General features: G+C 35.6%; 2 protein-coding genes across 6 annotated transcripts in view; one reads left to right on the plus strand and one right to left on the minus strand.

Moving 5' to 3' along the window:
- The window catches only part of MTX2 (metaxin 2), a 515,033-nt gene that overhangs the window by 501,055 nt on the left and 1,770 nt on the right, over positions 1 to 12,208 (minus strand). The gene's annotated exons all lie outside the window — the stretch shown is intronic.
- ATF2 (activating transcription factor 2) overlaps positions 1 to 12,208 on the plus strand; it is a 47,595-nt gene that overhangs the window by 12,045 nt on the left and 23,342 nt on the right. For 2 of the 5 annotated variants that reach the window (XM_064660782.1, XM_064660783.1), the window contains exons 5-10: positions 261 to 357; positions 2,032 to 2,150; positions 3,733 to 3,861; positions 9,763 to 9,941; positions 10,257 to 10,371; positions 10,550 to 10,636. In XM_064660782.1, coding sequence (XP_064516852.1) covers positions 261 to 357; positions 2,032 to 2,150; positions 3,733 to 3,861; positions 9,763 to 9,941; positions 10,257 to 10,371; positions 10,550 to 10,636 — 726 coding nt within the window. The remainder of the gene's footprint in view (positions 1 to 260; positions 358 to 2,031; positions 2,151 to 3,732; positions 3,862 to 9,762; positions 9,942 to 10,256; positions 10,372 to 10,549; positions 10,637 to 12,208) is intronic. The other 3 variants (XM_064660784.1, XM_064660786.1, XM_064660785.1) reach the window with 3 other exon arrangements.

A 12,208-nucleotide genomic window follows, 5' to 3' on the forward strand; every position in this document is an offset into this window, starting at 1 on the left:
TTCTATCTTGCAATTTGAATGAATTCAAGTACTTATACTACAATTTCCCTGATATCATATTTAGTTACTGTGAACATCATTTGAGTTTTATATTTCTGCTTGGTAGTGTTGACCAAGGAGCAAGACATATCTGCCTAAAAGGGTTGTCTTTTAATGTCGTAAGGATAGTTTTTCATGTTGTAAAAGTTGCTTTCTGTGGCATGTCATTTACTCTGTTCACACTCAGAATTTCAACTGTTTCTTAAAACTTTCTGCTGCAGCGTTTTACCAATGAGGATCATTTGGCTGTCCATAAACATAAACATGAGATGACACTGAAATTTGGTCCGGCTCGTAATGATAGTGTCATTGTGGCTGGTTAGTATATACTTTTGTAACTAGTTTGTTCCCTTTTTTGCTGAAATGGGCATATGTTTTATGCATTTTTGTGTACTTTAAGCATAGACATGTTAAGAGAATATGAAACATTTTCTTCACTACAGTGTGTGCTTAGGTAATATTTTCTTACATAATTCATTTGAAGCCAGTATTATTCTCCATAAGTTACTTTTATTTGGCTCAGATATATAATCTAAATATTTTTAAATTATCAATACTCAAATAATTGATTAAATCACGTAAAAAGCATTCAGTAAGAACAGGCTAATAAAGGCTATGGCTAAGAGAATCTGTAACGGGGTTAAACTATTTTGGTTTTAATTATTGATTGATATTACCTGTCTCTTAAATTTTAGAAGATACAGCATCTTTAACATACAATGGTGATATTAGAAGAATGAATCAGTAATTATTATTCTTCAGATGGGATAGATTCATTTTAGCTTAAATTCAAAATACTTCTACTATATTTCCACTTCTGAATTTATGATATATCTTTGGTCAGTTGTAACTAACCTTTCTCGTTTGTCCAGGATCAGAAGTAATCACCAATGGATGATTGATTGCATTATAAATTTTAAAGTTTTTGAATGTAGATAGCATGTGCTAAGTATTCTAAAGTTACAGTCAGGCTGGGGGTTTTTTCAGTGGTGGAGCAGCCTAAATGAACTTCACGAAGGCTTTCAGACGTTTTCTGGTTATTTGTTTTCCTTTTAAGTGCCTAATTTGTTGGGACAAGCAGACAAAAAAATATTGCTCTTAAACTAGCAGTTACAAATTTTAAAATTATTAATGTGCTCCTTGGCAATTATACCATAAGAAAGGGAACCTGTCAAATAATCAGGTGTTTGAGAATGAAACCACGACAGTGTCTGTCTCTGCAGCCACATTCCAGTGCAGGAACTGTCGGAAACACCAGGTTACATTAGTAACTACACATAATAATACCACATTACAGTATTTTAAATGCAGGTAACTCTGGCAAATGTGGTTAATTTTGACCTGGTGTAATGACAGTAAAATAAGGCAAATTTACGTAGTACCAGATTTTATATAAAGACATTTTTGAAACTGCTTCATGAAGTGCTTCATTTGGGCACCCAGATGCCAGAAGTCTTATGATTCCAGCTTGATAATACAGGCATCATAGGAGTCAATATGATCTTGTGTACAGTATCTCACTTCCCTTTAGAAGTTCCATGCACTGGAAAGTAGTCACTACTGCTGTCAAATTGTGAAAAGAAGGAAACAAACTGGCTGTGAGCTGTCCACTTTTCTCTCTCTTTATTAAAAGCCTTCATGTGGGCTTTATCTTTATTTGAAAATAAAGCCTGCTTGCTCACTGAAGTGATCTGCTGTGCACTTGAGAATAGCTCCCTGTGGTTTGTGGACGCAGAGGAAATGCTTTGATACCCTCCCAAAATTGTGAGGGGCTTACTGCTTTGCAGGCTCCAGTTATTTGTCTCCAGCAGGTGGAGTGTGCCTGCTGGCTGCCTCCCTGGAGGGCAGAACGGAGCCGCCTGCAAGGCACAAGAGTTTCCAACCTCCTCATCTCTTTCTGTTTGTTTGTATTCTGAAAAGTATTTACGATAAGTAGGTTCATAAATGGTACTTTAAAAATAAAATTGTGGGGCTTTATACACTTCATTTCAGATCAGACACCAACACCAACTCGATTCTTGAAGAACTGTGAAGAAGTGGGCTTATTCAATGAATTAGCAAGTCCTTTTGAAAATGAGTTTAAAAAGGCTTCTGAAGATGACATTAAGAAAGTATGTTCAAAAACTTTTTCTTCTCAAAGCTTCTACTTTTTTATATCAGAAATTTCATTCGAAAAGCAAACTTTGGATTTATATATTGCTTTCTAAACTATACCAATAATCATTTGTTAGCTGCTTACATATGTTGTATGGAGAGAATACAAATCTGTGATTACTCTTCTGAAGGTTAGTTTACCTGATTAATTTTGCATAGTTAGCATGCACAGTGGGACACATTGACTTTGTCTTAGCTCTTAAAGTATCTAGTCTAAATACTTCTGCAAATAAAAAATTTTGTTCAATGTCCCCTTTGAATAGTTTTGCCTTTAGTTGATTACCTGGTTGACTTCCATAGGAAGTGATAAAAAATACAATTTTATACTAATTTATACAGATTTTGTAGAATCAGTAGCTTCATTTACTTTGTTTCAGTAAAGATTTTTAGAGGTACTTCTGAATAAGATGGATTATTATCCATTCCTGATAAGCCTCACCCTTGCTTTGTTGCCACAACTATATCAAATCATGGATTTTTAATTTTATTTTTTCTAATTGATATATGCTGGTTTTATAACATGACTTATGGTAAAACTGATTCTGAATTTACTAAGACTGTGTTTTCTGTATAGTTCACCACTGTCTTGGGGGAGGTTGTAAGTATTGCAAAGTATTTCAAACATTTTGTCTATTTCTTTAATTGATACTAATTTTCCAACCTGCCCTCTCTGTTACAAGAAGAAACAGAGTCCTGCCATATCTCTGGATGAGTTATATAATAACCGATCACAGCACAGTGTGGAAAAATAGCACACTTCCTAGGGGATTGATACTTTGTTTTTTTCTGAAGTGTTTCATGTTCACGTATGGTATGAAGAGATTCCACTTCTTGCAGTCCTCCCTCTCTATTAGTAATATGTTATATAGGAAAAGTAGGAACTGAATTAAAAAAAAAGGCATCTGGAAGAACTTAAAAAGAAGATGAGCTTTGGGGAAGGTTTCTTCCAAAAGTATTTGGATAGCAGACTAGACAGGAGTGTAGGCTTTCAAATCTGTAGTATTGCTTTAAGTACTTTTGTAACTTAATTTCTTTGTGGCATTTCAGATGTCCCAGTGGATTTTGCCTGTGTAGTGATATAAAAATTGCTTTTTCAATAATTATTTGCTGCAATAAGCTTGAAATTAATTGTCCATAGTAGCTTTTCTTGATTTGAAAATATAGTTAGGATTTTGTGCTTTGTAGCATGAAGTCTAGTAATTTATAGAGGGATAGTACCTTATTTTAGCTGTAATTTAAGTGTAACACAATCCTTCCTCAGCTATAATTTTCTTGTGACTCTTGGGAAAGGAAAACTTTAAGAATGTTTTTAATTCTCAAGAAGAAAATACTAAGTCTGACATTGGTGTTACTGAATATTGGTGTTCATGCAGCTGCTGGTAAAATAACCTTGACTGGTAATTCGTCTGCAAACATCATTTTTCAAACATCAGCACCTGTGTTGTTATGGGCTGGTATTTCTCTTTAGTTATTTACATTTTCTTGCTTAGTTTAATTTTTTAGAGATTGAGTAATTTTGGTTTACATCGTTTCTCACAGATGCCTCTAGATCTGTCTCCTCTTGCAACACCAATTATAAGAAATAAGATTGAAGAACCTTCAGTTGTAGAGACAACTCATCAAGATAGTCCTTTACCTCATCCAGAGTCTACTACCAATGATGAAAAGGTCAGAACCTTTATTTTTCTCTTTTGGGAATTTATTTTTCAAGGCTTCTGATGATCTGTACGTTTGTTGTACATGGTAATAGCCACACCACTTAGGTGGTTGAAAGGAAAAGAGTTTTCATTTGCCTTATTCCAGTGTAGATCATTTGTTCAGTTCTTTAGTTGGCTTTGTTCATTGCAATTATTTCTTTCCCTCCAGTAAAGCTAGAAAGGAAGTAAAATTTAAGATTCACGCTATGTTAGAAAACACTAAAGGGGCTCTTTATTCCTGTTTATGCATCATCATTTGTTAAAAAACCCAAATAAAGTTTTTTTTGTTTTACTGTTTTTTCTTTTAAATAACATCAGACGTTTGGACCCTTCATGTGTATGTTTTTGTTTAGCCTATGTTTTACCAAAAATTGTTTTGTAGAACAGCAGGGGATGTTCTACAGAAGTATACAAAACTAAGCACCAGGTAATTTTGTTTCAAATGTTATACTCTTTAAGATATAGCAATGTGTTTAAAAGTGATCCCAGGCATTTGCTTATTTAGAGTTTACCTAATACTCATAGAAGACTGAGGTTTTGTCTGTCACTAGAGGATGCTGTAGTCAAATCAGTTTTAGAACTGTTGCTTTAATGAGTAAATAAATGGTTTAATAGTAATGATCACTTTGATATGTGACTTACAATGTTTTCATCATGTGGAGTTCTCTTGAAGAACATAAAATGAAGCAAAATTAGTGAAATTAATCATTTCTTGTCTTACTTCAAAAACCTTACTCCCAAAAATCAGCAGGATATTTTAGGATCACAGGGTAATTCAGTTTGGAAGGGACTGCAGGATTTCCTGGTCCAACTTCCTCCTCAAAGCAGGAGTGAGCTCTGACATCGGAACATGTTACTCAGCACTTTACACAGTCTGGTCTTGAAACCTCTGTGGGAGAGAGGCTGCACAGCCTCTCCCTGCAGCCTGCTCCAGTACCAGCTGTTCCTGTGAGGAAAGTGGTTTTCTTTGGATCTAGTCTGAACCTCTCTGATTTCAACTCTTTCTCTTATACTGCCAACAGGAACCAATGTGAGAACAGCCTGGAGTGTGTGACAGAAACTGAAGAGAGTTTCTGTTCAGATTTGTCCTTAAAAAGCTTTGCTCAGTTTTATTAGTTAGCAAGGATGAGTGATCATGGGTAATCAAAGCAATCATGTAGTCTCAAAAATAGTAAAAGTAGTTTAAAGAAATATGTGTAAAGAACTGCTTAGATTAAGTGAATCATAGTCCAAATCATAAGTTGTCTTTATTTCATTTGTTCTTTGTTTCAGAGGTTAGTTTGGTTTTTTTGCTGCAAATACTTATTCCCAGTAGTCTAATTTTGGCAGAAGATAATATTAGTATCTTTATACAGTAGTGATTCAGTATCTATTAGCATCAAGTGAAAAGTATATCTCAATGCTTGGCAGTATTTATAAGCTTGTCTCATTCATGATGTAATTTCAGTGTGTCACTGTATCAGTGCTGCTGCTCAATGCTGTTCTGATGTCTGATTGTAGAGACAAGCTGAGCAAGGCTGAGGGTGCTGCTTGGAATGTGGTGCTGCTGCTGAATGTGGCCTGTAGAAGTTGAGAAATGTGAGCAGAGTGTTGCTGTTTTCTCAGCATTTTGTATTCTCCTTTAGATTTATTGAAGGAGACATTTTTTTTCCCCAGGACTTAGCTGTTTTAGAAATATGTACACCACTGTAACTGTTTCGTTGGCTGAATATATTTTAACAGCCTGAAATGATTACAGCCTGTTAACGTATGTGCAAAGCAGTTCTAATTTTCCTTGTAGTTGTCAAAAGAATTCCTTGGAGATTCTTAAAAAACTGCTTAATTCTTTTCCTGGTTTTCAAAGAATTCCATGAGTTCTATTAGGCTTCAGTAAGAGTTGATGCTATGCTTTGAATAGACCAAGGTATCATTAGAAGTATATGAAGTCTTTAAGCCTTAAAATAGTGAGAGCTTTCAAATGTTATGATTGTTTATTAACAGTACTTTAAAGGGTGACCCTCAACAGAGTTTTAAAAATTGCTTAGTTGTTTTCAGGTAGTTAATTGCCTAATTTATTTATTTGAAAACCAGTTTTCTTACAGTAATAGTGAATTAGTAATAATGTACTAATTCTGACCCTCTACATTTCTGTATAAAGAATTCCGTTTGTTTACTGATAGCATTAGAAAGTTGTTGCATGATATTTGCTTTTAAATAGAAAATACTTGCAAATATGTACATCTGAAAACATTTCAGTAGCTATCCTGTTCTGTGAGGTATTTTCCAATACAGTGAGCTTTAGTTACAAGAATAAAGGAGAAGTCCTTTCAGTAACTTTCTAATACCTTTGAATAGGCTTAATCTATTTTGCACGGGTGGCTAAAGGTAGAGATCACTTTGACTTAGTCTCATGACTGCAAATTCATCTCTGTTTTTCTTATTCTTTAGCAGAATATATTTTCAATGTATTTTATTCCAGGCAAAATTTATACTTCATTGGTGCAATGCCTTGGTGACCAATTAGTATCTTCCATCAGACTGGTGGGCCTTTGGTTTTGTTTTTATATGCTTGTAAAATATCAGCTTCCTTTAGAGTCATACTTCTAAATCTGCAGCTTATGTTATTGCCACGTTGTTGCAGTAACTAGCACCTGCATGCATTTCTCAGCATAGCATAGAGCAAGTTAATGTAAAGAGGAAGTTGAAAATACTTTTTTAGCTGCATAAACACACTTGTCATTAAATGTGTTATTTCTTTAATGGTTGAAGATAATTTTTGATCTTCTAAACAAAACATAAATGCTGTCTTTAATAACATTGTGTGTATGTGAGGTTTCACTTTCAGAATTTTACAAATTTATTTCAGAATTTTATCCATGCATCTTCTGACTCTTGCTAAAATCTGGTTTTCGTAGAGCACTTTGTCTAGAAGTTGCAAATTGCCCTTTTCCTAGTAGGAGAGGGAGAGATCCAGTTTTACAGTCACTATTTATTAGAACACCCATTAATTAAGTTGCTGTTATGAAGAACAAAGAAGTATTCACAGACTGCCATAACTTACTTGCTCACTCATACGTTGTTACCTGGTTGCAGCAACACTTGGGAGACCAATCCCAGCTGCTTGCTGAGAGGTAGAAGGTTTTGCTGACATGCCAGTGACTTCTAGGTAGGTCTTCAGAAAGCACTCAGGATCAGGTTGGCTGGGGCTCTGACCAACCTGATCTACTGGAAGATGTTCATAGCCATGGCAGAAGGGTTGGACTGGAATGATCTTTAACAGGCACTTCCAGCTTCAACCATTCTATGATTCTGTGGAAGTTCTTCCAAGTGTCCATTCTTTATCAAGTGTATATACAGTCCTGTAGTCCTGATTTGCATATAAGAGCCACCGTAATTTTGAATGTTGTCTGAATTGCACAGCATGTTCATGCTAGCATACAGATTCAGCTGGTGTTCTGAGTTCATGAATTGCTGCAAGGATGGTTTTCTCTGGAGCTTATCTGTTGTTGAGAGACTTGCACATGCTGCCTCTTGGCTCTTCTTTTCTTGACCTTCTCTATTTTGATAGCTGTTTCACCATCCACACACAGAGGTACTTAGAGAAGCCACTGGGACAAACCCATACAGAAGGGGCTGTTATGGCATTGCTGTTGTTGACAGTGTTTGCATTTACATGGCTCCATGGCTGCTTTTGACCAACTGTCCTTTTCTTCTCTTTTATGGAGTTCAGAATTTCTTTGTGATAGCTGTTTATTCTGGAGTGTTCATATAACTGCACTTATAACGATGCATGTACTTTTTTATATATGTGGTTACCATGTATGAAGATGTTTCAGATGAAAGAAGGAACAAGGAAAAAAGACCTCAGCTGGCTGTAAGAGGCAAATATGGGTGTTCCTCTGTCAAGATCCTACAATGGGAACGGACTTTTTAGTGGCTCCTTGCTCACAGTAATGAGAGAGGTAATAGTGGCAGGAAAGGGTAACAGCAGGCAGGAAAGGGTAAGCTGAAACCAGTGAAGAATGACACAATGCTAATTTCTGAATTGGACATTGCCGAAAGATTATCAGGGCAAGTGTTTTCCCCTTATGCCTTCCTCTAATGTCCCACAGACAAACAGTTCAGTCTCATTTATGTTTTCACTGAGACTCTTCTCGTTGAGTAAGAGCTGTACAGCTGTTCTACCAAATTCCTGATTTGCAAAGGAGTATTTAATCTTGTCCTAAGAGTATGCATTGGGCTCTGGGTTTTTCTGTTTCTGCCATTCTGTACTGGATGTTTTCTTCTCTTTACTGAATGCTTATCTGTAATTCTAGGTACTGTGTTCCAATATTATATCTCAGATTGATACTAAAGAAAAAAATTCCTGCTTTCCTCAACTCAGCTCACTGTTAGACTCCAAAAATTCTTCATTCGCTGTGAATAGTCTTTTAGATCCCATGGGGAAAAGACTGAATGAACTAGTGAATCCTGATGACAAATTCAGCTGTTGGAGGGAGAAAATTTCATTGAAAGTCCTTTCCTTTGTGAAGGCTGCAGTTTGCCAGCAAACTTACAATTCTACAAATTGCTCAGAGGAGGACACACATTTTACATTAATGTACAAAAAGAAAAGCAATCTGTTAAGAGAGCTAAGACCTTAGTACTTAAAGCTTTGTGGATGAATTTTCAAAACTTCAGCTTAATTCAGAGGAAATAATAATCAGTGCAACCTGTATGACACAGGTATGAGATGTTTTCATTGAATTACAGTTTAACATTTTCTTAAGCTGTGCCAGGGGAGGTTTAGGTTAGATATTAGAAAGAATTTCTTTACAGAGAGGGTAATCAGACTTTGGAATGGGCTGCCCAGGGAAGTGGTGGATTCTCCGTTCCTGGAGGTTTTTAAGACAAGACTGGATGTGGCACTCAGTGCCATGGTCTAGCAGCCGCAGCAGTAGTGGATCAAGGGTTGGACTTGATGATCTCGGAGGTCCCTTCCAACCCAGCTGATTCTATGAAACAGCAGAGCAAAAGTCTGCTGGTCTTAAGAATGTGATTTCATGTGTCATTGATTGCAGTAGCTATTGTCAAAAGAATAAATAACTTGTAAAAAGCCAGTCTGAAGGTAAATTTGAAGTCTGACAATATCAAGGGTTTTCTGAGGAGGAAGGCTTTGGTTACAATAAGGCCTTCTAGCTTTTCAGAAATAGCAAATGCAAGTACAACATTCAATTGATAATGTACTTTACCTGACTGCTAAGCTAAGAACTATGGTAATTTCTGTCTACTCTTTATTTGCACCTAAAAATGTTTAAGTCCTGTGCCCAAGAAATTTTTTCTGCATCAGGATACGTGTATATTTTTGCAGAGTTCTGAATGTAACACTCCAAGTATTTTTATCACTCTAGTTAAGAGAGCTTCATGGGTTAAGGATAAAAGCTTAAAAAAAAAACAGATTTTTTTTTCATTGTTACTGAACCATAAAACTCTTGTTTCTCTTGTTTAAAGCCAGAACAATGGACTGAAACTGAAATGTACATAAGGACACCATAAAACATTTTCCTTATTTGGAGTGTGGGTAAACATGATGGTGTTGATAGCACCATGGGTTTGTTGGGAAAAAAAAATTAAAATCTGATCAAAACTGAATTATATGTAATAGCAGCCTTAGCATAAATTTCCAGGTTTGTCATAAAGCTAAAATCACTGTCGTTGGAACAAATTTTACTTTGATGGTTTAAATGATTCATCTAGAAGGCGTTTTTTGAATGTTTTTAATTGTATAACTGATTCTACTTGCATAATGTTACTGAAATTCTCATTTGTTCCTTCAAACTGTGTTCATTTAACAGTCGGAATTAGTGGTCTCTAACTGTAATTTACAAACTGATTAACCTTTATGTTTTCTCAGGAAGTGTCACTGCAGCAGACTGCACAGCCTACATCAACAATAGTTCGTCCAGCATCACTACAAGTTCCTAATGTACTGCTTACGAGTTCTGACTCGAGTGTTATTATTCAACAGGCAATACCATCACCAACTTCTAGTACTGTTATTACCCAGGCTCCATCATCTAATAGACCAATAGTGTAAGTTACATAAATCTTAGTAAAATGTTTTCTTGCAGAATTTGAAAATCTTGTTTACTTTGTTACTGTTTCTGCAGTTAATGTATGAATTTGAGATGCTTTGGTGTAATGTGGTGCTTTACTACACATGAAACATGTAACTTTCACTACATGTGAGATATAATGCCATGTTCTCCACATCACTAAGTTCATATTTTTGATCTCCAAATGAATATTACATTACACCTGTAAAGAAACAAACCAATTTAAAATAATGTGTAAACTTGTTCTCTTCTCTGGATAAGTTTTCTTTTATATAGTTCATTCCTTTTTCAGTCCAGTTCCAGGTCCTTTTCCTCTGCTGTTACATCTTCCTAATGGACAAACCATGCCTGTTGCTATTCCTGCATCTATCACAAATTCTAATGTGCATGTCCCTGCTGCCGTTCCAGTAAGTAAGCATGATGCTATATTAATTTGAAAGTGGAGCAGATTTGCATAAGTGCAGCATAGAACTTAGTTATAAGCACCTTGATAGCTGTTTTGGCTTCAGAGGGTAGGGTTGTCATATGCTCTCTATTATGATAACATACTCAGGTTTTCTTCATTTTTATACTTTATCTGGTCAGCTTGTTAGACCTGTCACCATGGTGCCTAGTATCCCAGGAATCCCAGGGCCTTCCTCCCCACAGCCAGTGCAGTCTGAGGCTAAATTGGTAAGTGAAAAACTCCATTATTCCTCAAGAAGAATAACTTCAGAAATTAATTAAATTCTGTTGCTTTTTAAAACAGCTTTAGTTTTCTTTTGTTAGTCTAAATTCTGCAAGTACAGGTTTAATAAAAGCAGAATAATAACAGCTGCATTTATTTTACCGCTCTTTCCAATTTCAACCTATGTTAGTTCTGTTGATTTTATTTTTAAACATTCTTTTAAATTCATTAGATTTTAACTAAACTCCTTCTTGCTCCTTGTATCGGAGGATGGGAAATATTAGTTGGAAGAAAGACAAGATTAGTAGCATCTTAACAGTGAACATTTCCTTCAGAAAAGCAGAGTATGTTTCCTCCCAAAGAACATGATATTGCTTAAAAAACTAGGAAAAAAAAGTTTTTTTAAAAAATGTTTTCAGAATCTTAACTGGATGTAATCCACCTGGCAAGAGTTTTGTAATTAGATACGTATTACTGACATAGTTAACAAATTGTTCTGTGTGGAGATTGTTTCTGTTGTGTTGGGTATTTTGGGGGGTTTGAGAATTATTTGGAAAAATCATTAGTAAAACAAGCAAAAGAAATTTTGGGGGTTTTGTCTTTGTTGGTTTTTGTTTGTTTATTTTTCTTAATAGTAGTGATCCATTTATGATGAATTAATCAATTTCTTGAAAAATTTTCTGCAACGTTAGGTAGTTGCTTCTCTTTTTTTGCTATCTCGTTTGTTTGTTTATTCCAACTGTTCTAAAGCAATAGATAACCTATTATTAAACAATAATTAACCAGTTACATATTTACAAGATGCCTCCATAAACAGTATCTGTCCTCTGAAATAGTGTTTGTCTTCCTTCAACTCTTACTTTGTGCAAAAAAAGAATCAGGAACACCTGCTAGATAAAATATATTTTTCTACATTAATATTGGTAAGTGTGAGGATGCCCTGAACATTCGTTGATACCTCATTTCTATTGTCCTAAATCTGTGGGCTGTCTTTCCTTACCCATTTTCGCTTCTCAATTCACAATATAAAAAACAGTGAATCTGAGAATACTGGTTATTCTGCTGTGTGAAGCAGTGGGATTCCAGTAGGGTGGGCACACTAGACCACATTTACCAGGTACTGAAGCTGTTGAGAAGAGGTGATTACTGGTGCACTGACTGGGCCTGGTGCTGTCAGGTCTTCCTTCAGTTTCCTCCTCTGTTGAACCTGAGGACTTTTGAAAGAGTATAGAGAGGGACAGAAAGGAAGAAGGTGTATTTCCGTGCATCCTTGTCCCCCTGGGAATGGGAAAAGGAATCTTTTAATATTTGAGGAGATATCTAAATGTAACCAGCTCTGATGAAATGAGTTTACCTTAAATCCAGGAAAGAAGAATGTAAGAAAGTGAAAACAAGAACTGTTTTCTCAGAAACTGCATGTCTTAGAGTTAGGAAACTTATACTCTGAATTCTGCTTTGTGAAATCCAGGAGGAATTGGTTCCAAATAATTTTTCAGATGGGCAAGAAATTAGGTTTTTAAGTGTATTACTGAGCAATTTACTCTTAAAAAGCTTTTAAGGGCAGAAAGGAAATACAT

Source organism: Pseudopipra pipra, chromosome 7, assembly GCF_036250125.1.
Source record: "Pseudopipra pipra isolate bDixPip1 chromosome 7, bDixPip1.hap1, whole genome shotgun sequence".
NCBI classification, from domain to species: domain Eukaryota; kingdom Metazoa; phylum Chordata; class Aves; order Passeriformes; family Pipridae; genus Pseudopipra; species Pseudopipra pipra.